At 41.3% G+C, this 26,515-nt stretch overlaps 1 protein-coding gene across 1 annotated transcript; it reads left to right on the plus strand.

Moving 5' to 3' along the window:
* The first annotated feature begins 17,079 nt into the window (after positions 1 to 17,079).
* Positions 17,080 to 24,210, plus strand: LOC108786607 (DPY30 domain-containing protein 1-like). Its single transcript, XM_018555931.1, has 4 exons — positions 17,080 to 17,233; positions 19,899 to 20,018; positions 20,901 to 21,008; positions 23,851 to 24,210. Exons 1-4 carry the CDS (start codon positions 17,087 to 17,089, stop codon positions 24,127 to 24,129), a joined length of 654 nt encoding a protein of 217 aa, XP_018411433.1. The 5' UTR covers positions 17,080 to 17,086; the 3' UTR covers positions 24,130 to 24,210.
* Positions 24,211 to 26,515: the final 2,305 nt, after the last annotated feature.

Here is a 26,515-nt window from a genome sequence, read left to right on the forward strand (position 1 = left end):
GAAAGATTAGTTATTCGGACAAAATTTTCTTATTCGGATGTATCCGAATCTACGAATGACAGCAATTACGAATGAAAATGAATCCCAATTTCGGGAAACAACATTTTTGGGCGAAATATTTTAGAGTTAGTCTGTACGAATTTTCGAGTGTGGAAAATTTTTATTTGCAGCAAAGTGACGTTAGAGAAAAGAATAAAAAAATTGACAGTCTGCAGAAGAGAAAAAAAAGGGTGAGGTCCCCCCCCCATTTGATAGCAGACCCTATAGGTCTGGTAGGAATCTTAGGAGGGACCCCCCCAAGTTAAAAAAAAAAGTGTGTGGGGTTCCCCCCAAAATCCATACCAGGCCAAGTCACGTTGAATTCACGAACTCTGGTTGGAAATGAGCGCCTGAATTGGCTGCAGACTTTTCTGGTCTGCCTCAGAAGATCTTTTGGTTAAAAAATGTTGTACCACCAAATTGAGGACGTGTGCCAAGCATGGTACATGCGTAAACTTTGCCAGGCATAGGGCGGAGAGAAGGTTGCTACCATTGTCGCATACAACCATTCACGGCTCAAGCTGGCGTGGTGTTATGGTGAACTGCTGGTTCACCGTACAATTCTGCAGAAGAGGCCATCGTGGAGGATGAAGAGGAGGGGGTGGAGCAGATAAATCACACATCAGCAGCTTTTTGGAGGCGTGGTGGCTGAACAAGCTCCAGCACGGAGCCCTGTCCTGGATCCCTCCCAGCTGCAAGCAGAGCAACCCAGTGGGCCGTGAAGGAAATATAACGTCCTTGACCATGCTTGGTAGACCATGTGTCAGCGGTAATGTGGATCTTGCTGCTGACTGCCTTGTCCGACGAGGCCAAAACATTGCCTTCCACATGCTGGTACAGAGCTGGAATGGCCTTACGTGAAAAGAAATGGCATTTGGGAACATGCCACTGTTGTACAGCACATTCTGCAAACTCACGGAAGGGGCAGAGTCCACCAGATGGAAAGGCAGCAGCTGTACAGCGAGCAATTTGGACAAGCTGGCATTTAGACGCTGAGCATGTGGATGGGTGGGACAGTATTTTTTTTTTCTGCTGCAGCAGCTGGGGCAGCAAAATGTGACTACAGCTGGTGGGCTGCTGGCAAATTTGGCAGAAGGACCTGTGACACCCATTGCTATACCATCATCCCTCTCAGTGGAAGTTCTTGACATGGCATTACGTATAGTGGGGGTCGAGATGACAGATGAGGAGCGAGGAGAAGTGTGGCCCATTCTCTGGTACTGTTGCCAACAACGTGGCAGGTTGTCAGATGTCTCCTCAAGCACGTGGTACCCAAGCGGTTGATGTTTTTACCATGCTTGATCCGCTTGAGACACAGGTTGCAAGTAGCAATGCTGAGGTCTGCTGCACATGTGCTGAAAAGTCCCAAACAGCTGAGTTCCTGGAAGTGTGCTGCAAGACAACGGCGCCCTGCATCAGTTCAGCTCTGTCTTCTGTTGCAATGGGGTGGCTGCTCATACGGCTGCCCCTGGAGGACATGCTACCTCATTGGGGTTGTGCCTCCTCCTCACTTTCCTCCTCTGTTCGATCAGGAACCCAAGTAGAGTCAGTGACCTCATCATCATCACCCCCTCTGTCCTTGTCACTGGAGCCAACCTTGCAGTATGCTGCGGCTGGGGGAATATGAGTGCCAGTTTGTTGTCCATCATTGGTACCCCCTCCCTCTAGGCTCATGTAACTCCCTTCCTCAACCTCAGAGCCAACATCCGACCATTGTAATTGCTGCGCATCCCCCAGCAGCATGTCACTGATGCTGTGTTCAAACAATTCAGCTGACTCCTCCATGCATGATGGGCTAGGGCAGGAATAGCTGTGGACAAGGAAGTAGAATAGGCCGCTTTAGCAGCTGCGGTGGACTGAGAACCAGTAGATATAAAGAACTCTTATATAGAACACTCTTACTCAATTCCATTCCCATATGATTGCTTTTGTTTCCTGGGATATTAAATTTTTCCCAATCTTCTGAAGAAATCATCCATATCTGTGAATAACTGTATAGGATCCAGTTTAGAGGTTGGTAAGAATGTAAGATCTTTGAAAAGGACTGATATTTTCACGGCTCTGAAAGTTTGTGATCCTACAAATTGATGATTCCTTGTTTCTTTGGTATATCCACATTTTCAGTAAACATGTTGGTTTTATGCTCTTTGGGTTGTGATATTAGCGTTCATGGGCTGAGTTATCTGTCATCAGGATGTTCCACCACGGCCGCTGTGGTTGTGCCAACCCATCTGCGGCCCCCTGGGGAAGTCGATGTCAGGACTTGCCTTCCATCATGTGATTTTAGTTCATCAAATGTATTTAGGATTGGTCATAGTGGTTTACAGTAAGCTATGCTTGGTTTAACCTCAAGATATAACGTGTCTAGCTTTGTAATTTGGTTTTAGCCAATGTGGTTTATTTATTTGTCATATCATAGCTTACCATATTCCCCTACTAAAGAAGCCATAGCCTGGCAGAATGCATCAAGGAAGTTTCATAGTGTTGGCCATTTTAATGATGTTATTCATGAGAACTGTATGATCACTGTATTGTTGTATATTTAGCAAATGATGAACATTATATGGGCTATAAAGGACCTTTCTGAGAATTTATATGCATTTAATCTTTTCTATGTTTTTTAATAAAGTTACGCTATTTTAAATGAAGGTCTTTCTATATGCCTAAAACAAACAACCTTTTCTTTTGCTTCTCCTCCAAAAGTATGCTGGTGCGTTTTGCTACTATTGACTAGTATATTTATGACTACAGAGCTGCATTGATTTGTGTCTTTTACAATATATCTGTCTAGAGGTTAACTTTAGGCTAAATTAGGTTTATAAAGCTTTACTATTGAATGTGTAAAAAAAAAAATGAAATGCACCCGGTTCCACAGAGTCCAGATCTCCCTTCAAAAGCATTTATCCTTCAGAATTAGTCCATCAAAGTCAAGAAGCAAAGATATTTCACTCCTTCGATGAATGTGCTAATAAAGCATAATGTGAGTGAAGCCCCGTGATAACACATCAGTGTCAGAAATTCCAACAAGAACTCCAAAGAGAGCTCCGGGCACTCACCCTTCTTGTTTCCTTTGAGATGCGACTGACCAGAAGAACATTAGACCTAAGAGCACTGCAGCCAGAAACATGAACAGCTAAGCAAAAATATTGTAGCCGTGGGGCATGGCTAAGAATTCCTGTACCCAACTGCAAAAAAAGAGTCCTTTAATGCAGGGATATGCTCAAATGGTTAGAAGTCTTTGGCTAAAAAAAATCAAAGAGCACATTAAGTTTCTGGATCGAACTCAAACAACACAATCTGCTTTCTAAGTGCCAGAATGTCAGGGGAAAAAGACCTTCTTTGTCTTTCTATTCATATCCTCAAATACTTGCAGGATTATTTAATGGCAAAGGGCAATGCAAGGTGCTGTGAACAATGGCAACCAACCAGCATTCTCTTTTCAATATTCTGTAAATATCTGCAATTCTGTAGCCATCAGATAACAGAAACATTCATATGAGTTTTGACAATTTCAGGAAAAAAAAGTAAGCCAATTATGTAGTAATTAGCATCTGGTCTATTCCATTAGGTGAACATGTATATGACAAGATGTTCACATGATATTTACATGCAACAATCTCAGTGTCAAGATACTGATGATCTGTGATCCAAAACTGACTGGGGATCCAAAACTCAGAAGGGTTTATCTGTGTTACTATCCAGCTATGTTAGATGAAGGACATAGAAAAAACCTGATCTGTCTCCATTGTTGCCTCCCAGGCAATAAAGGTAATATTGGTAAAAGTACAGTAATGAATGGATATGTATGTTAGGGGAAGGAAATACTTTTTACGTGTCTTGTCATTTGTTTAAATTTCTGATCCTATGTGTATGGCCAGATTAAGGATGCCAATATAGGGGCCAATAATCCAGCAGTTTGAAAGGACCATTCAAAAGCACTGGGAACTCCCAACGCATTACACTAAGTGAAAACACATATCTTTGTGCAACAGCATCAACTTGACAGTACAGTCTGCCACAACATCATTATTTTCCAACTAAAAATGCTATAATTGATGTACTCTGGTCACAAAAACTTTAATTGAAATATTTTCTTCAATAACCAAAAGGATATAAATCTACCTTATGTACAATAAATACCTTTGCAAACCCATAAACCTTGTAAAACCAGCAGTGACTTCATTATAGCCTGTAGAGAGGGCAGAGCTATGGGAGGACTCGGCAGGCCTACCCAAAAAAGACTGCCCGCAGAAAAATACAGAAGGGGTAGATACAAGACCATTCACCTTGAACAAGACAGAGTAGCAGTGACCAGTCATTATTACAGGAAACTCCTGCACAAAGGCAAAGTACGGTTGCTTCATATTAGATTACTGCACTGATCTGGGTGAAATACACAGAGATTCAACTAAGAATACAAACAGTATGTGCCTAGCCCAGATTTAGCTTTAATCAATATATGGGACACAAGGGGGAAGGAAAAAGCTTCACAGCTTATGTTTTAGTACAGTTTACTGTTCTTTAAAGTTAAACTTTAGGAGACATAAAAAAAACTTCATAACATTTACTTCAGTTATGTGTTCAGTACATCATCATTAAATGTAGTTTAATGTATATAAGCATCTGAATGTGTCTTGTTATCAGACTCCTTTAAACCTCTGAATAGCAGAACTCTGACTGGAAGAGGGAGAGGCAGCACTGTGAACCAAATGCTATTACCATGCACAAAGTTGTCAGTCCCCATTCCTGAACATACATACTGGAGGGTAGAGCAGTCTGTTAATTTACAGACTGGGGTGCCCTGATGACTAAAACTGCAGAGGAGAACAGTGTGGTTACTGTCCTAACAACATGCAGTGGAGTCCTCGCTAGGTGAGGCATTTCTCCCTGCACGCCCCGCCCCCACAACTTAAACAGCAAAAATAAATCAGGAACATATGTCTCCAATTTGTTTTTTGCCAGTGGCTCGATGCACACTAAAAAATTGCACCAAGCAACTGCCAACTACATTTACAGTATTTAGTTGATCACTTTACCAAACCCAAGTATGAAAGTATTTGGGAGAGGGGGGCTTTTAAGAAAACATAGCTCTCATTGGAAACTTAGTAAAATATAAAAAATATTATATATTTTTATATATTATTCTCATAAAATATTGTTACAATGTATATATCATAAACAATGCAACATGTTTCACTGCATTGGCGGCTTCCTCAAGAGGACTTCAATCCTAAAAAACTGTTTAACATATTCCAAAAATTAGTATAATATTCCTAAACTTCTTGTCCGTCTTCTCCCCCTTGTTCTTCTGCTTCTCTCTTCGGACAACCCCCCCATCCCAGAGTCTTGTTTGGTCTCCGATGTTGTCTGGCTCATTCTGCTGTTCGGTCTACTAAAGTTGCAGGTTCTTTATGATTGTTACATATGTTATTGCTATTCTAATTGATAGTGTCCATGTTTGATGCTCATCATACTTTGGAGACTAATTTTTGGAATATGTTAAACAGTTTTTTAGGATTGTGGCCTCTTGAGTGGCCTCTTGAGGAAGCAGCCAATGCAGTGAAACATGCTGAGGCACCTAAAAGCAACTATGATCTTGCAACAGATCTACAACCAACTACTAGATTACTGCAACAAGATATGTATTGTATGATATATGGACACAGCATCAATTGTATATGATATACTGTATATATTGTAACAATATTTCAAAATTGTTATTCTTATAAATAAATCACAAATAACATGTTCATACGTGAATTATCAGTTATACAATATATTCACATTATTATTCCATGTAGCATAACATTATGTAATTTACAAATCCCATACATAGACATTAGTCCTCAATCCATTCACCTACAAAACAACAAGCACCAAACACACACCAAAAAAAAGGGGAAAAAGAAGAGAAAAAAGAAAGAGGGAGGAGGAGGAGTACCCACTAGTATGTTCCCTACTAAGAATCTCTATCACCGGATTAATAACTTTCTCTAGCTTGTAGCCACAAAGACCAGGTTGCATAAAAGCTATCATCTCTGTCATACAGTTTGGCTGTTAATTCCTCTATATACATCAGGTGGTCTAGTTCCGCCTTCCATTCCTCTACCCCAGGAACCAAATCTGTTTTCCAATGTCTTGGAATAACGGCTCTTGCAACTATTAAGAAGAATCTCTGGAGATCTCTCTTAACAGAAGCAAATGAGCCAGGGAATATTGACAGTAAGGCCACCTGTGGGGTTCGAGAGGGAGAAAAATCTGTTGTACTTTCATATATATCAAAAACCAATTTCCAAAATGATCTCAGTTTTGGACAGTCCCACCATATATGAACCATTGTGCCCCTTGCCGTTTTACAAGGCCAGCAGAGATCAGAGCATTGTGAATACATTTTCTTTAAGACAGTTGGGCACCTATACCATCTTGTAAGGACTTTATAATTCCTCTCCTGTGCTGCACTTGCTATACATGCTTTATGCGTAAAGATACATGCTTTTTTTTATCCACATCTGAAAAAGTATTATGTAATTCTCTTTCCCAATCTGTCATATAAGGAGGGAAGCCTTGGCATCGAAACTACAGTAGTATTTGGTATATTGAGAAAATAAGATGGTTTGGCACTGCCTTCAAAGTGCAAAGCACTTCAAAAGGCAGCAGTTCTCTATGAAGATTCGCTTCGCTTTGTAATGTGAGAAAAAGATATCTCAGTTGAAAATATATCAACCAGCTTCCCACTGGTCTTTCATTATCTCCAACTAGAGAGGAAAGGGGGAGTATCCCACTAGGGAAGAGCGCATCAGTTATATGCGAGGTTGCATCTCGGGTCCATTGAAGCAACTTTGGGCAGGCAAACCCAGGAGGGAAACGTGGGATTCCCAGGATTGGAGTCAAGGGACCAACATAAGATGAAAGGCTCTCATTTTTGACAAGGTCATGAACTTTGACAAGGCTTATGAACATTAACCTTAAAATTACTTAAGGATCCGAATAAACGAAATTCTTGTAACAAAGACGGAAATGCTTGTTGTGGGTTCGATATATAGAGCAATAAATCATCAGCATAGAGGCTCATCTTATAGTTCTCCCGACCGATATCCAGACCGTTAATCTGTAAGTTATTTCTAATGGAAGCTGCTAAGTATTCCATGGCCAATATATAAAGGTATGGGGATAGGGGACAACCCTTTCTTGTGCCGTTGCGAATACTCACAGGTTTGAACAAAATATCATTCACTTTGATCCAAGCTGTTGGGTTGTCATATAGAGCCATTATCTTGGACAGTGTATCTGGGGTTCTTCCTATGTGTATCAGCACTTCTCTCAGGAAGGACCAACCTAGTCGATCAAATGCCTTTTTGGCATCAATTGATAATAAACACAGAGAGGATTTAGTTCTCCGGGCATGGTCAATAAGGGTTAAGGATTTAATAGTATTATCTTTTGCTTCACGGTGGGGAACAAACCCCACTTGATCTAAGTGAACTAATGCTGGAATATATATTTTAAGACGATTCACCAGAATTTTGGCATAAACCTTCAGGTCTACATTAATCAGGGAGATAGGTCTATAGCTTGACATGGCCGAAGGATCCTTTTCGGTTTTCGGAATGATAGCAATGTGTGCTTCCTGTGTCTGTGTTGTAAATAACTGAGTATCTGAAATTGAATTAAATGTAGTCTCTAATATAGGTGTCAAGGACTTCCGCAAGTTGACATAGAACTGTGATGTAAAACCATCTGGTCCTGGGCTTTAACCTTTAGGTAAAGAGCCAATGACCTCGTCTATCTCCTTTAAAGTGAAAGGTGCCGCTAACAAAAAAACTGCCTCTTCAGGAAGTGTAGGGAGATTATTTACATTAATGTAAGAACGTATAATGGTCGCTAAGTCCCTATCCTCTAATGGGTTAGAGGGTACCAGATTATATAAATCCCAGTAATACCGGTGAAACGAGGCAGCTATTTGTTCTGAAGAGTGCACCCAACCCTTATCTGGGCACAAAATCTTAGGTATATAAGTGCTATAGTGAAGGCCCCTAATGGACCTGGCTAAGGATTTCCCACTCTTATTGCCAAACTATCGCAAGTTACGGAGGGTTAAATCCCTATAGAGCATATAGGACTGTTCCAGAAGTTTTGACAGCTCCAAGCGTTTAGCAGCTAATCTTTGGTGTATTGTCCGGTCCGGTCTATGCTTATGGGATCTTTCTAAGTCATGTACTTCGGGATGGCTGATTTTTAACCTACATTTGGTAGATATAATTTAGCGAGTGTGAATAACTTCCCATATAGCAGACATCGTACAAATATATATCTACCCTCATCGTCTGCCATTACTTCCTGCACTTCTACCGGTAGAGAGGCGTGAAATTCGATAGCTACTCCTTTTGATTTCTTATTAGGGTTGTTACTAAATTGCCACATTTTAAAGTATCTATTAGATAAAGTTGGTGCAGCAGAGGACTTGAAGCGAGTCTCCTGGAGAAATGCAACCTGCACTTTACACTTATGGAGGTAATGTAACACTTGATTGCGCTTCTTTGGGTTATTAAGACCCTGAACATTCAAGGTACAATAAGTAACTTTTGACATGTAATGGATTGATAGACTTGCTGCCTATATTGAGATATTTTAGTGGTACCCTGGGTACTCCAAAAAAACAACAGAACAACAGGAGATAAAAAACACAAATAACCCCCCCTTCTCTTCCCCTCATTCATATCTACTTCCATCCATATCTCACTCACTCACGTAATTTAGATCTACGCATCTCTTAACAAGTTCCTAAGTACCTAGACAACTTGTACCTATTTGGGCCTACCAAACACATTCGGCCCACACAAACAACAAGTCCCAGCATGCCCTCATTACCCCTGTACAACAACCAGATATTGCCGTTCCCTGGGTGATATGTGTGTAACACCATGTGTGTTCTACAACTCCAATAGAGCCGTGTTTTTGTCAGATACTATCCATTTTATCTTCCTCCCATTTTTCTTACCCATCCATATTTATATTTGTGCTTTCAATTCACATGTACCATCACCTCTAGAGTCATTCACTTAAATATTCTCTTGGCTATATATAATAGCTTATTTAAATATTCATACCAATGGCATTTAAATATTCATACCAATATCACATTTACATAATATAAATCCCTACTTATACCCCTTATTCAAACCATTCCCCACATAATCATTTCAAATGATCCTGTCATGTATCCCCCCAGAATGGGTCCGGAGGAGTCTAGGCTCATGTTTCTCTAGAGCTCCCCTCTAAAATAATCCTACTAGTTTAATTAAGAATTTATAGTCCACATAATTGATATCATGTCTCTAATTTCCCAGCTTCAATCCCATTCTCCCTATTTCAAGTTCCCATTCCGAAGGTGTCTCTCATCACCCACTGCCCCCAAAGCCACCGCTTTATCGTCAATCCAGGGCCCAAAATGAATAATACTCTTAATAAGGAGGAATCAAATCAAACACACACAGTCATCGTCCCCTATCTCCGTGTTTTTCTCTCCATTGTAGTTGATTTTATTTACCAGTGAACCGGCCGGTGTCCATGGGCGCCATTGTGGTAACTTCTTACATACAGGGACAGGGGGATCCAACCACATATCCACTTTTATTGGGGTTAGTTCCATCTGCTTCAAAAAAGACTCCAAATCTCCCAATGTATAGAGAGTCACTACCCGTTCATTTTTAAATTTTCAAATTAAATGGGTAACCCCATATATACTGAATTCCCATCTCTCTTAATTTTTGGGTAATCGGGCGCAGCGCTCTTCGTTTCGCCAAGGTCCTTCAAGAGAGGTCAGGGAAGAGAGAAATAGAAATACAGGCCCCTTCAAGCTCAATATCTCCCCTTGTCCTAGCTTTTTGCATTATTATCTCTTTCTGCTGAAATGAATGCAGTCTACATATCACATCTCTCGGGTGGGTCTGGGTCTGGCTAGGGGAATTAAGGACTCGATGGACTCCATCCACCTTATTCTGTGTCCTTTCTACATTATCAAGGTAGATATTAAAAATCCCCAGAACTAGTCCCAGTAGTTCATTCTGACTCTTTGCCTCCGGAATGCCTCTTAATCGAATATTACTGCGCCTTTGGCAATCCTCGAGATTATCTATATTGTAACAATATTTTATGAGAATAAATTTAAAAATATTTTTAATATTTTACTTTTTCTAATGAGAACTACATTTTCTTAAAAGCCCCCTTCTCCCAAGCGCCTGCAAACTTGGGTTTGGTAAAATGATAATTTGATCACGGATATGTATTCTATTTATTGGGGTGTGAAACATACAGGGATAGGATATATTTGTTTCTTAAAAACTGAATGTTACAGTCATAGATGTGATTTCAAATATAATGGCATGAACAATTATTAGATCAATAAAAAGATTGTAATATCATTCAAAAATAGATAAACTATATGATGTTCCAAAGGGTTTGTATAGCACCCCTCACTGCTGGGCAGCATGGCATGACCCCGAAGCAGTGTGTCACTCTAGCATTTCACTTTTCAGGGTGGAATGTGTGGAGTGGGAAAGTTGGGCACCGGTCACTTTAGACTTTTGAAGGTTTATCATCACTTAATTTTCTCTGGAGAGGGAGTTAGGGCACAGGATACCCAAAACAAGAAAACATAGCTCAAGTTTTCTAGTCTGAATGTTGTTGGCCCTTTAAAAGCAGCCAAGCAGAGCAGATCTCTTTGAGAGAAGTTGGTTTCTGTAGTAAAAGGTCAATTTGAATTTTTTTTTATGTAACTCCTAGGCCCCTTGATCCTATGGTGGCAGTTACAGGTACCTAGTTGATGATTAGTAATAACTTTTTGCATTGTCCACTGGCAGCAGCTTTTACCCAGCTGCCCAGGACACTTGTCAGCACAGAAGACTTCTCCTAAGATGCAGCCATCTTCCTGCTCTGCTTCCTTTGGATGTACCCTCTAGTAGGGTAGCTGAAATCTCTAAGGCCCCTAACACAGGCCACCAGCTAGGGCAAGTTCTCCGAAAGAAAATCCTTGTCACACTGGCCTCCTTGCTTACAAAGCAACCTTGGAGGCAAAGACTAGACTCCACTTACACTGGCATCCTTTCAAGGCCAAGCCTGGAAGGCCGAGACCCTTCTAGATGGTCTCCCCAAATATTTATTATCTTCCCCGTTCACATCACTGGAATAAACTCCTCCGTGATTAGCCAAGGTGAAATAAATATTCATAACCCAAAACATTGTATCTTCTTACTCTATCTACTGAAGAACACTCCCCAGAAGCAGGCAGAAGCAAACATTGTTCTGGGCCTTGGGGAAACCCATCAAATACAGAAAAGGTAAACAGATAAAGCTCAGGCTGGCTACAGCCTGGATACAACTCTAAATGTGGGGACACTCGAGGTTAATGCAGTGTCCCTACAGTTCCTAAAGAATGTACAATCTCCTTATATAATACAGATGATAATCAATGTGCATAAATGTAATACAAGTCTGGACAAACATGGTTTTCTGCAGGAATGTTGGTAACTGTTTCTCTTTTATCCTGTGTCCTTGCATAAAGATTTTCTTCTGCACTGACATAAGCAGGACCAGGCATCTGTGCAACATGTGCAACATAGTGACCGGTCCCTTCAACCCATTGAAAGCTCTAATCAGTGAGCGCTGACATCATCATGCTCAACGCTACCTGCAGTAGTAGGATTTTTTCAGTATAGAGGTGGAGTCTGCTTCCGCCTAACCCGACCTCTCCCCTCCCAGCTCCTCCTTCCTTTGATCTAGTTCTGTTGATTTTTGATCTGCTGGTCCTTATTGCCTAGCAGCCCATGACACTAATAGGGTTGTGTAAGTATGGCTGTGACTACTAATGTAAAAAAAAACTGCTTGGCAGCCTCTCTTTGCTCGTCTTGCCCCTGATACGCATCAATCTTGGCTGACTGCGGCCGGTGGACGTTGATGTGACCACTAGCAACTGTGGTACATAGTCGGGGTGATACCATTTTGGGTTAACAGACAGTGTGGCATTTTGTTTGTTGTTAAAGCGTCATGAAAACGTTTGCTTGCGAGTACACATATCCCTTGTTTTATTTATTTGAATAAACAATTTTACACACGGAGGTGGTACTCTGTTCCCTGATACGTATTCCCCTGATTTAATAAACAATCTTACACACGGAGGTACTCTGTTCCCTTTTGTTTTCTATGTTTGTGGTGGAAACCCCAGAGCCTTGGATGAGCAATCCCTCAAGTCTGTGAAAAAATGTGATAAACTGTTGAAAATTTTGATTATACAACAGCAAGTGGATCATTCAGCTGGCAGCCAATAGCACCAAGAAAACTGTTTGACATCTGTAAAAATAAGTCAAGGCAACTGGACTTGCTGTATTTTTCTTGACGACGTCTTCAAGAAAAATTGCCTTGACTTATTTTTACAGATATATCAATACTAAAGGGAAAACCAGATTTTAGAGTAGCATATGCTCCCATGCAGATAACATCTTTGTCAGGGAAGGCCTTGCATATTTCAGCAGGGGACAATGCTAAACCACATACTGCATCTATGACAACAGCATGGCTTCATAGTGGAAGAGTCCGACTGCCTAACTGGCCTGCCTGCAATCCAGACCTTTCACCAACTATCAATATTTGGCACATCTTGAAATTAAAAATACAACAAAAAAGACCCAGGACTGTTGAGCAGTTAGAATCAGGCAAGAATGGGACATTACTCTCCCAAAATTCCAGCAACTAGTCTCCTCAGTTCCCAGACATTTACAGAGTGTTGTTAAAAGAAGAGGGGATGCTACACCGTGGTAAATATGACCCTGTCTCAACTTTTTTGAGAAGTGTTGCTGCCATCAATTTCAATTTTTTTTCTTAAAATGGTCAATTTTCTCAATTTAAACCTTTGATATGTTTTCTATTTTCTATTGTGAATAAAATATGAGTTTATGAGATGTGCAAATCTTTGCATTGTTTTTAAGTAGATTTCACACAGCATTCTAACGTTTTTGGAATTGGAGTTATAAACAAAAGGCATAGGAAATACACTGGAGTGTTTGAAATCAATGTTATTTAAACACATTCCCTGTAATGTGTGCAGCTCATAGCATCATGGCAATCAAGGAAACTGTGAAGCCGACAGCATCCTAGCAACCAATGATGCTGCGGTCCAACAATGTTCTCTCAACCAATGGAACTGTGGTCTGACAGTGTCCTAACAACCACTGGCAAGCAAAGACACTGTGATCCAACAGCATCCTAGCAGCCAAAGATGCTTAGGTCAAACAACATCCTAGCAGCCAAAGAGGCTGTTGGCCATCAGATTCCTACCAATCAATGACACTGTGGGCCAACAGCATCCGAGCAACCAGTGATGGGGTGGGAGGGGGTTAAATGGGGAAGCACATCCCTCCTTACTTCAAAATTACATTGATCTTAATTACCTCTAATTTTCTTAACTCCAAAATGGTAGCATTTGTTAGTTTGCCAAGCCCATAGCAACAATTCACAAAAATTTTGCAAAAAGGAACTTTGTGGATTTGTTCTATGCATAGATATTAGCCATGGAAATGTCACAAACATTTTATAAATTTGGTAAAGAGTTCCAGATACAGCCATAAGCAGGGCCGGTGCTTTGTTATTTTGTGCCCTAGTCAAGACCAGCTACTTGCACCCCCTAATTCCCCCATGTGGCCCCATTCTCCTGCCGGTTAGCTTTCACAGCCGACGGGTAGATGTAAGCAGCCAGGAGCAATAGCCAGACTGCTATTGGCTATTGTATTTGGAAATAGCCAATAGCAGACTGGCTATTAAAACCCCTCCCACTAAGCAGAGAAGCAGACCTGAGAGAGAAAGTTGTCTCTCAGTTCTGCTCCTCTGCTCAGTCAGTAGGTGCAATTTTAAATAGACCAGAGGGGGGCACAGTGTGTGGGGGGGTTAAGGTTGCGCCTAGGCAGCAGTGAGCCCTAGACGGCTGCCTAGTTTGCCTAGTGGCAGCACCGGCCCTGGCCATAATGCTAGAGTTGTGTCACAAAAGCCTTTATTGAATCACCCTATTATGATCCTATTACATTCCCTTGAACAATAAACATGACATATTAAACATTTAATATATGTAGCTTGCTTCTAGAGCAATAACCTTGAATAAGCTTAGATTCTAATGAATGAGATACAACCTATTCATACTTTTTTTTATAAATGGACTTTATGTACAGAACCATCATGATATTAGTCTAGGTAGTAGTCAGTAGAGTTGCTGGCTCACTATGAACTCTTTGCACAACTCTGGTAGTGGAATGTATTTGTATACAAACAAATACATTCTGAAAGGTTAAAAAGGACACCAAAAAATGATACACGTAATCCTTCTGCTAATCCCCAGTAAAAGGGTAATTTCTTTACTGACCACCAATGAAGGGGTCATTTCGCCAATAATCACCAGTGAAGGGGTCATTTCGCCACTGATCACCAGTGAAGGGGTCATTTCTCTATTAATCGCCAGTGAAGGGGTCATTTCTCTACTAATCGCCAGTGAAGGGGTCATTTCTCTACTAATCACTAGTGAAGGGTAATTTCTCCACTGATCACCAGTGAAAGGGTAATTTCTCTACTAGTGAAGGGGTAATGTCTCTACTAATCACCAGTGAAGGGGTCATTTCTCTACTAATCACTAGTGAAGGGTCATTTCTCTACTAATCACCAGTGAAGGGGTCATTTCTCTACTAATCACTAGTGAAGGGGTCATTTCTCCACTGACCACCAATAAAGGGGTAATTTCTCTACTGACCACCGTGAAGGAGTCATTGCTCTACTAATCACCGGTGACAGGGTAATTTCTCTACTGGACACTAGTGAAGGGGTCATTTCTCTACTGACCACCAGTGAAGGGATCATTTATTTACTATTTACCCGTGCAGGGGTCATTTCTCTACTAATCCCCAGTAAAAGGGTAATTTCTTTACTGACCACCAATGAAGGGGTCATTTCGCCACTAATCACCAGTGAAGGTGTCATTTCGCCACTGATCACCAGTGAAGGGGTCATTTCTCTACTAATCGCCAGTGAAGGGGTAATTTCTCTACTAATCGCCAGTGAAGGGGTCATTTCTCCACTGGCCACCAGTGAAGGGGTAATTTCTCTACTAATCACTAGTGAAGGGTAATTTCTCCACTGATCACCAGTGAAAGGGTCATTTCTCTACTAATCACTAGTGAAGGGGTCATTTCTCTACTAATCACCAGTGAAGAGGTCATTTCTCTACTAATCACTAGTGAAGGGGTCATTTCTCTACTAATCACCAGTGAAGAGGTCATTTCTCTACTAATCACTAGTGAAGGGGTCATTTCTCTACTAATCACCAGTGAAGAGGTCATTTCTCTACTAATCACTAGTGAAGGGGTCATTTCTCTACTAATCACCAATGTGAGTGAACACTACAATTTTCATGGTCCGCCTTTCTTTTCTGGCCAAAATCTCTGGGTGTCAAATACATTTAGTATGCCACATTTTTTATTCTCTTTTTATTCTTATGTCTCAACTTACTGTTCATGCTAATGTACTGTGAGCTGTAAATAAAGTTAGCAGGGGTTCCCTGAAGCCAGAAAGTCATGTCAAGGTTTCCTCCATATACAAAAGGTTGAGAAAGGCTGATGTGGGGTACGATAAAAGGGATAGGAAAAGAAACAAGTGCAACAGTAACGTTTGCAATACATAATTCCTCCACAAGAGGGAAGCATTGCACTCTAGTCTACACAGACATAAGCCCAGCAAAAAAGCTCCAAGAAATGGTCTTCAAAAGGATGGCCGCCACACCGTCTCTTATATAAATAAACGCATGACTCCGACTTAAGATTTAACAAGCTTATAGTTTAAATATAAATCGTTTAGTTAGTAGAATAGTTCAGTTGGTAACAGATCATTATTTAGTTTATATTACGCTCTTTCCGTACCTAGTCTCTGTATTGGAAACTAGCATGCCCCATACAAATATGGCCGCTTGGTGTCGAGGACCATTTGCGTAATTTCGGTGCCTTGTTTGGGTTGCTAGGAAACGGGACGCGTTCTGGCAGCCTGTGGTGTTAGGGGAGCAAAGAGGTAGGTTTATACCGTACGGTATGGCTGGTATCATAGCGATATGTGCTCTGCTATAGCTGAATTACTATGTACTGGGGAAGAGACCTTTCATATCTGTGATAGCATTAGAAATATGTTGTATGCGGCCCTGAGATGACAAGTGATGAGATGTCTACTCATACTAGACAGTTCTGGGCTGCACTCCAGCTTCGGTGGATGGTGGTCATAGTAACAGCGACAAATGGTGCCATGCAATACCAGAGTAGAAGCTCTGTATGATCTGTTTTGCGTTGCGTACGATCTGCATGTCACTCAGATTCTTCACATCAGCCTTACACCTGACACCTAGCAACCAGACAGGACTAGGGGCTCTGGGTGTGTGGGCACAATTGTTTGCTGCAATTGTAAACCCTGGCATAACTTTCCCCTTTTTAAAGTGGCACTAAACATAGGAGTTAAAACTTAAAATGTATTCTGTTAACAAAAATCTTATTTGTGTATCACTCCGCTGTAGATCGTGAAATCATCTCTGAATTCATGCCGACGTTGTCCTTCCTTCTGGAGGGTTGCTACTTTTGTTCCACATGGTCCATATGTGAGTTTAGTGTCACTTTAAACTGTTCCAAGTGGAAAACCACAGATCTGGCATTTACTTATCTGAAACCCTCTAAGCACAGTCACATTTCCCGAGCCCTGATGAAAGAAGATGTTATGTGGCCCCTGAAACGCGTTGGATGTTTTTTATCTGCTGTAAACCAATTTAATCATTAAAGGGTTGGGGACATTTTTTTGGCACTCTCATTAGACTACATATGCTTGGATTCTCAAAGAGGTTCTAAGACTGACAGAGGTTCATAAAGCGGTATGTACTTCTGTAAATATTAGAAACATTGAACTATAGGTTGTGTCTATAAATGTATGGATTAAATATGTAACAGTTTTTATCTTTTATCTCAGTAGACAGCACACAGCGTAAATGGATTCTGAATACCTAATGAGATGTTTAGGGAAATGTCTTGCAGAGGGATTGGCAGAGGTAGCAGAGAAAAGACCGGCGGACCCTATTCATTATCTGGCACATTGGATCTACAAATATAGGAGCAACGTAGATGAGTATGAAAAGGTAACTTTAAAACAGACCATCACTGCCCAAATACCGTTTACCTGCCTGCAATGCCTCCAATATAAAACGCAGATTGATTTTTTCATTTGTTTTGTCTAGTTCCGCTCCCCCCACCCTGGTCACCAGTCTTGCCAAGGCAAGAAGGAGGTATCCCTGCTCCCGCAGGCTCTTGAGATATCCCATCATATATCCCAGGAGGCTGCAGGAGCAGAGCCTTACAGCGGCTGGACCTGACCGCATATTCATCATTGGATGCTGGCTGTAGAACCTGGAAAGAGACCGCCAACTCCTGATGATGTCAGAGAAGATGGTGATGTGGGGACCGGGCTGTGCTCAGGCAGTTGAGAATGGCTGCAACTTTCATTACTCTTTGACCACTAACTTTCAGCTAACAAAAAGGGTTAACATAAGTATTTCATGTGTATACACGAGCAGTTATTGAGCAGTTATTATTGTCAGATTATTGCATAAGCCCATGACTAATTCCTGCAAAAGTGAAGCTGTTGTGTCAGCAAACATGTGCGTACTAGCATTATTAATACATTAAAGGCACCTGGTGGTTTTTAATAACAGCAGGTGCTGACAGTTTCCCAACATAGGGGCCTATTGAGCCCCACTACAGTCAATGAGTGTCTCTCAGCTGCACATCACTTTTTCTACGCTTCTTTCTGTTTAAGAATCATGTAGATCAGGGGTGCCCACAAGGTCGATCGCGATCTACCAGTCGATCGCGTAGCGATCACTGGTAGATCGCACTCTCCTCTCGCCGCTTCTCTGGATCCCCGCTGCTCTCCTCAGTGAAGGAACCGGCGGCGGGGGAGGGCGGAGGACGGAGCCGCTGTCACAGAACTAATGCAGAGCGGTGAGGAGAGAGAGAGAGAGACGCTCGGCCAGGATCTGACAGCCGGCGCCTCTCTCTCCCCTCACCGCTCGTCCGTTCTGTCACAGCGGCTCCGACATGTAGGCGAGGGGCCTGTCTGCCGAGCCTGGCTGCGGTGCCATTGACTTCAATGCACCGCCACGCCCCCTTCCGCCCCTGAATGCAGGTGTTTTTTCGTTGGTAGATCTCAATGAGCTCGTCATTTGAAAAGTAGATCTCCAGACGAAAAATAGTGGGCGCCCCTGATGTAGATGATATTGAAAACAAGTACACATATTGATAAGACTTGGAGAGAGAGTGACACTTTTCTTATGGCCTTCATGGGAGGGTGTGCAGATACAAAATACGGTGTGAATCACATCACATTTATAGCTCTTCACATAACTCAACGTTCTGGCTGGTGTCCTTTGGCTATGTTTATAATTTGTGTAGTGAAGATTGCTAATGTATCGCCCTTTACTCAAGATTCACACCTTTACATCTGCATTTTTCAGCGTTTCAGTGTATTTTTGATGCGCAGTTTTCAGGTGCTGCCATAGAAGTCTATAGGGCCACAATAGTCCATTAATGCACCAAAAAAGCACCAGTACATTTTGTTCTCCAGATGAATGGCAACACCATCTGGAGAAAAACATACAGGCAGCGCAACATACAGGTGTGAATGGGCCCCATAGAAAATATTGATATTCCACTTGTGCGCTGTCATGCGTTGACCAATATTAAAGTTGATTTCCACCTTTGTGAGCAATTAGCATTTTTTTGTGGTAATGAAGAGGTGCAGTGATGTTGTATACATGTGCACATTTTCATGACTCGCATTGCAAGCTTTCTTCATTTTTTTATGAAGGTTTTATTAGGCCTGAAGCCTACAAATTCAACATTTTCACCAAAGGAAATTCAGTCTGACACCAGAGTGTCAGACTGTAATCAGCTGCCCCCCCTGTCGCCCATTGTAACATGATCGGTAAACACCAGGTCTGCCTTTACACACAATACACTGTCCGGGGGGGATGGGGGAAGAGATATACACACATTGCTTGCACAGCACAGAGACAACCATTTCCATAAGGATATGAAGAGGAAAGCTAACAAAAAATGTAAGTTTCTGTTTTCATATACAGCAACTGCATATCCCTGCTTCATTTACATTCGGTGTACATTACATCGTTAGTTAGGTTAAAAAAAGACACAAGTCCATCGAGTTCAACCTATAGAGATACGAATGCTGGGGTATGTTTTAAAAATACCTCTGCAAAGGTGGAAACAGGCTTTAAATCATATAGATGTGGATGGGGATTAAGCCCTGTTAACATATGAGCGTAGGTGCTTTCAGGTGATTTTGAAGTTTGTTTATTTTTTGCATTGCTTTTCATGCTTTTTTGTGCCTTTTCTAAGCTCGAGCATTGTGTAAGCCAATGAAAAGTTAGTTGCTAGGAAGTGGAGAAATCACATGAAAAATGTGCATTGTGGCCACTTTCCAAGCATTTTTTATGTGCTCCCATTGAAGTCTGTGAGGCCCAAAATGCGCGATTCCATCCAAAAAAAGCTCATGCACTTTTTCAAGCATTAAGCACATTGAGGAGTGAATGTGCACCATTGAAAATAATGGGATTTTTCATGATGAGTGTTGTCAGGCTTCGGGAAATGCACAACAAAACGTTCAGAGTTGGAATATAAATGGGACCCCCTAACATCTGGCAGGATGTCTGTCATTGATATATACTGTAATGTACTTAATTCTGCCTCTTTTTACGTTAGTGCATTTTTCAATTTATATTTTCAAAGAGAAAACTGGAAAGGGAAGAGCTGGAAAAAGAAAAGGTAGAAGCTCGCAAAGAGCTTGAGATGATTGAAAGACTAAAGGAAGAAGAAATTTTGATTCAACAGAACCTTGAAGAACAGAAGGTAGGTTTTGGTAAAAGCTTTTCTTTCTTTAAGTTTTGGATAGAGTGGAGAAGGTTTAGAAGATCTGTGTCCACATTGGAGAAACTTCCCTTCACTTCCTGTTGTGGTGACAGGCGTCATAGGGACAGGAAATGACAGAGTAATCTCTGTAATGGAAACAAATACATACAAAAGTCTACCCTTTATAATGTCCCTAAAGTGGACCTTCACACTGACCCAAAACTATGTTACAACTATACCCTCTCCCGCCCTCCCCCTCCACAACATGAAAATCCCCCCTTTTTTGTTTACTCCCCCTCTTTTTTTATTTTTCATGTCAGCCACCAATAAACTCCTTCCCATCCCCCCTTCCTCCATTCTTGTCTAAGCAGAATGACATGCTCTGCTCCTAGTACCTCCTGGAATATGCATGTCACGGAGGCATTGGCTTCCATGTGGCAGACATAGAATGAGGATGGGACAGCTGGCTCCCGATGACATCAGAGAAGAAGATGGCGGACCCGGCGTGTGACAGCAGAACGCAGATCAGCACAACGCTGCAGTCGCTGGGCAGGTGAGTATGTGATTCAAGGACAACCCATTTAAAAAACAATGGAATATGGAGTTCCTCTTTACCAATTAACCTCTTTCCTAAAACTTAACTGCTAACCCTAATCCCCGGTGAGTAACCTGACCCCTAAAAATGAGCCGTTTGGCCCCCCCTCCCCAATACTCAACCTAAAGGACAAGGATATCAATATGATGGTTGCTAACAGCTCGAATTTTGTTACCTCTAGCTTTTGTGCATGAGAGTATGGGGGAATTTTTTTGTTTTTATTAATCTTTTTGTTTTTTTAATATATTTGCGCTAACAAATAACCATCAAATCGATTTCTTTTGCAGAAAAAGGATTCTGAAGAGCAACCCCTAAAAACCATAGCCGAACTTACAGAGAAATTTGGTGCACCAAATTTACCTACAGTAGAAGAGACGGATGAAAGTCTGGCAACGGTATGTGCTGTTTAAGGAAAATCGATTTGTAAATCATTGTTACTTTGCTAGACTTGGATTCAATAATGGGAATCAGAATATGGCCAAGTTTCAGCCAAGCAAAACAATTGGACTGACTTTTGAATGGCACAGTCTCTAAATTATCAATGTTTACCTACTTCTATATAATCCTGTATTCATTTTCTTTCCAGTCTAACAACAAAAAACTCATATCCTTAAAGGAGAACTATGGGGTTAGGGCTTTTCCCCATAGTTCTCCTGAGGGTAACGGGAGGACACAAACTAGCGTCCTCCCGTCGCCCAAAGCTCAGTATACCGCGAGCTACAGCTCGCGGTATACTGAGACGCTGCAGCCGGAACGGATCCTGACAATTGTGCCGGGATCCACCCAGCTGCGTGAGTGACAGCTGGCTCTGCCTATCTAGAGGCAGAGCCAGCTGTACCGGCCCCCTCCCCCGTCAGTTCCGCCAGTCAGCGCTGGAGGATCGGACAGGGGAGGTGGGAATCCAGCCCCTCCCCTGTCACTGCTCTCTGCACGGATAGATCGAGAGGTGAGCGAGCGCCGGTATGTGTTCGCTCACTTCCCGATCTACTGAGCCGACCTGTGACAGTTTCATTGTCACAGGTCGGCTAGAACTATGAGGATGAGTGAAAAATCACTTCCCTCATAATTCTCCTTTAAGAACATCTGCTTGTTCATTATGCATAACACATATTTAAAACATGATTGGCCATACACTGGTTGATTTTCATAAGGAAATTCAACCAAACAAATCTCATCAGAACATTTGATAATACGATCAGAGACCTGTAGAATGTCATTCGAAATGTTGTTTGATTTAACTTTCAATTTTGGAATGAATGGAGTTTCCTGAAGGAAAACCGCATTCACTGTTACAATCCCATTTGTTCAAGAAAATGTTTCCATCCTGCTCCTTCGATTTTTTTTTTCCATCACTAAGGTCAAAAAGTAATCATCAATTTGACTCCATAAACTATTACAAAAGTGAATGAACATTCCCATTTTTTTTTAACCAAATTCTACTGGTATATGGCCAGCTTCAGTCACAAGTATTGCATCCAGCAGAATAATATCTCTGTTGCCTTAAATTATAATATATCAGGCCAGAGGTACCCTTGGCATTGCTTGTCCTGTTCCAAGTACTAGTTCAGATCCACCATATTCAGGATTATTCAGTTTAATATTAGTTCCCACATTTACTATGGGTTATTTTGCTTTTTTCTCATTGCTCTGCAATTGAATAGGCATAATTGGCCTGAATCACAAGGTCTGTGTAGGGAGGTTGCTCCATTACTGTACTGTACTGTCTCTGTACAATTTGTAGGATATTTTCTAAAGGTGTTTTACCCATTGGGGCTTATATATGAAAAAGTATAGTAACAAGAAATATGTTGCAGTCTATAGCAACCACTTGGTTTTCAAATGTCATGCATATGCCTTTTGGGGCCCATTCATATCTTTCTGGTCCATTGTGGTGTGAAAGCACATTGCATTAACCCTTTTGCTGCCAAGCCCTCCAGAGCATTTTGTACCTCAGCTGGCCACACCATTTTTGCAATCTTTCCCATTGATTTGATTTTCAGCTAGCTAGCGTTTGTAAAAGACCCCCCAAACCATATATTTTCTGAAAGCACAGGCCCGGTAGAATAAAAAGATGGTGCTACTAAATTTGTAGGCCCTGCAATAATTGCGCAAATGTTTCTCAATTTAATATTAAACCGATAAAAATACACAATTCAATTGATAAAGCACACTAAAATCAGTATCAGTGCACAAAAAATATATATTTTCTGACTAAATCTAAAAGATAAAGCCTTATTGAGTTAATAAATAACAAATAATTTTAAATTGCGCCTTTTTGCAAAAAGTTTAAAAAAATGAAGCAACGCAAAACTGTAAATAAGCGACTTATGTTAAAAATCGTTTTTGCGATGTGTTTGGGTTGTGATAAAATGATACAGGCGTATAATTAATTGCAACACAAGGTATCACAGTGCACGGCAATGCATCACACAGCTTTGCCATGCACTGCCCCAGTTAAATTAATGTTTTTTTAAAAAGAAAAAAAATATATAATGCACTGCGATGCATTCTAACAACGCACTGCAGCACATGTGGATGGCGTACACCACAATATGGTGCACGTGTATGTTATGTGTGTTTGGGGGAAGGGGGGGTAGTGTTTTTTTTTTTTAATTTATTTATTTTTTACAAATGTTTTATTTATTTATTTTTTTCTTACTGTTGGGGGGGCTACGGTGAAAAAAAAGACCCCTAACATTTCCCTTTTGAAATATAAAAAGAAATTTGGGACGCAGAGTGCTCAATTTCTTTTTCTGCAGCCTCTGTTCTAAATGAATTCCCATTCATTCAGAAACTGGTGATAGAAAAATATTTACTATCACCAGTTTCTGAATGGGGAGAAGCCTCTTTAGTGTGTGCTACTCCCCATTCAGAAATGCATGAATAGTACTATGTGTCCCCGGTTATTTACAAACATTGGAGTGATCAGATGATCACTCCACTGTTTGTCCTTCACACAGAGGATTGTTAATATCACTGATATTTACCGATCCTCCACTCGGCCACGCACACAGCTGCTATCATCGTGAAACTGACAGGATGACAGCGGCTCCTCTCTACTCCCCGCTGGGCTGCTCTCTCATGCCGCTCGATCATCATGATCTACACCGAGTATGAAAAGTCTGTAAATAGAAAGGGAACCATCTAATGTACGCAAGAACTACAATGAGTATGCCAATGTGGATGGCTTTCTTTCAAACCTGTTATAAAAATGATTGCATTTACTTTTGTACTCAGGGTGGGAGACAGAAAGACATAGAGGCAGCAACTGAGGTGGAAATGGGTGAAAAAAAAGCAGATGAAGACCAGCTAAAGAGTGGCACAGTAGACAGTGAGGAAATCTCTGAGACACCTGCTTTGGAAACAGAACATGGAGAGGTTTTGGAAGCTTCTGTGAGTGTTGAGGTGCCATCAGAAGAAAATGCCCCAGCCTCGGATGCAGCCAACACAATTATAGGGCAAAATGAAACGGAGGAGAAAGAACCAGTGGCTGATACAGAAAAACATGAAGAGTGACATTATTGCAGTAACTTGTGTTAGAATATGTCTTCTTCACATATCTTTCTAGGAGTTCTAGAGTCACCTTTCTGACCTGCACTGGAATGTAATTGAGACACTTTCAAATGCACTGAATTGTATATCAAGCTCTAATGTCCTTACTGATATTTTGGAGTATTAAATGTATTAAATATAGTTCCTGCCTTTGCTTACTTTTTTCAGATGTTGCTAGTTCCCTGGCTTCTTGATTTGGAAATCAAATTAGAAGAGTGTCAAACAAATGTCTCAGGAGTCCAAAAAAAATACATTTTCGAATGCTTGAGACATTTGTTTGGTGCTCTTTTCTTATTTGATTACTTCAGTTATTGGATTTTTCAAGTCGAGTGACCCCTATACTGTGGAGAGCTGCCGAACTCTGGCAATTGTGGGCCTTGCTTAAGAATTCTTTTTGTACATGCAACAGTTTATGACAGATTGACCTCAGAGTCAATCACCATCTATTTTAATTTGATCTAGATTGAATGTACAAAGTTTAATTGTCAACATTCATGGGTGATTTCCAATTGATTTAAGGAAATCACCCATGTGAATAAAGGACTATTTTACCTTTGTGCAATTGTCCTTTTAATCAATTACCCAACTCCTTCAATGCTTCCCACTAAGACAAAGGCTTACCTTCCTTCTTGATCCAGTGATCTTCACAGTGCAACCACACAGCCTTTTTTCCTGAAAATGGGTGCTTTGTTTTGTGCATGCATGCCAAAGCCCCATTCCTATAGGAGGATTACACTCCAACTGACTGATGGAGCCTTTCATCAGAATGACTTTTCCATAGCTATAAATGGGAACAAAAATATGAAGTAAAAAATAAGTCAAGGCAACTGGACTTCCTGTATTTTTCTTGAAGACGTATCACTGGTCATCCAACCAGCTTTCTCAATTTAGAATGACTTATACAAAATATTTTCTGGGAATAAATAGGGTGAATGTTGCTCCAATCCACATAATCTGTTAGTCGCAACCAGGTGTTGAATGCATTTGCATAATTGAAGTCTAGAAGGTGTTATTAATCTGCCCAGAGAGAGGTGTTAAAACAGCATTGTATGTGGCAGACATTAGATGTCCCCCCCACACCTCTAATCAAGCTTGGCTTCTCCATTTTCCATAAATGGCCTCTTTCACACCTCTTTTAAACCAGTACTCCTCCCTGTCTAGGATGTGTACTTGACTGTCTTCACAGGAGTGGCCTTTTTCCTTTTAGATGTAGGTACACTGCCGAATCCTGACCAGAGGGTTTTGCTCTTCTATGCTGTGCCATATGCTGGTGTAGCTGCTGTTTTGTTTCACCGACATACAATTCTGAGCACTCCTCACTGCACTGGACTGCATACACAATGTTGTTCCTCTTGTGTTTTAGCGTTGGGTCTTCTGGGTGAACCAGTTGTCGCCTCAGTGTATTCCTGGGTTTAAGCAGATAGGTATGTGATGTTTTTTTAAAAACCCTTCTGAGTTTCTCAGACACCCCAGCTACATATGGGATGACTACATTATTCTGTTTGTCATGCTTTTCACCCTCACTGTTGCTCTTGCCATTCTTTCCTCTCCAATTTTCTGTTTTGATAAGCCCAGTCTGGATACCCGCAGGTTTTAAGGGCCCCCCTGAGGTGTTTGAATTCCTTTGTATTGGCCTCTGTTCTGGTGGAATTTTCTATGCCCGGTGGTGTAGAGTCCTAAAGACTCCCAGTTTGTGGTCTAAAGGGTGGTGGGAGTCAAATAGCAGGTGCTGGTCTGTGTGTGTTAGTTTTCAGTAGACCTCTATTTTCAGCCTCCTTCCCTCATCTACTGTTACTTAACAATGCAAAAAAAGCCAGTTTGTTGTTTTGCATATTATCTTGATGTTATGATCCACTGAGTTGATATGGTCAGTGAAAGCCTGTAACTCTTGTTTGTGAATCTTAACCCAAGTGTCATCCACATATTGGAACCAATGACTACTTCCTCCATATACAGGTTCGCCATAGTAGGTGAAACCGGAGATCCCATGGCACAGCCATGTTTCTGCCTGTAGAACTTGTCCTTGTACTTGAAATAGGTGGTACTCAGGCAAAGATCCAAAAAGGCACACACTTGATCTGGGTTAAGTTCTGTTCTGCTGCCTAGGGTGTTGTCTAGTAGCAACCGTTTTCTCACTGTTCCAATTGCCTCTGTGGTGGGTATGCAGGTGAAGAGGGATGTGACATCATAGGATACCATTGTTTCTTCTCTGCCCAATATTAAGTTCTTGATTTTGGTTGTGAAATCCTGAGAGTCGTGTATGGGGTGTTGTGTATTTCCAACCAAAGGGGCAAGGACGTTATAAGTCACAGAGTTTATGCTGCTGACAATTGGCCTGTATCTTCGGAAG

The sequence above is a fragment of the Nanorana parkeri genome, unplaced genomic scaffold (assembly GCF_000935625.1).
Source record: "Nanorana parkeri isolate BGI_ZX_2015 unplaced genomic scaffold, ASM93562v1 scaffold218, whole genome shotgun sequence".
Taxonomy (NCBI): domain Eukaryota; kingdom Metazoa; phylum Chordata; class Amphibia; order Anura; family Dicroglossidae; genus Nanorana; species Nanorana parkeri.

Excerpts from the sequence above, each read along its gene's own strand:
- LOC108786607 (XM_018555931.1), top strand. The coding sequence starts at position 17,087 with ATGGATTCTGAATACCTAATGAGATGTTTAGGGAAATGTCTTGCAGAG. Across the intron at positions 17,234-19,898 it reads ACGTAGATGAGTATGAAAAG|AGAAAACTGGAAAGGGAAGA; the intron begins GTAACTTTAAAA and ends ATATTTTCAAAG. Across the intron at positions 21,009-23,850 it reads CGGATGAAAGTCTGGCAACG|GGTGGGAGACAGAAAGACAT; the intron begins GTATGTGCTGTT and ends TTTTGTACTCAG.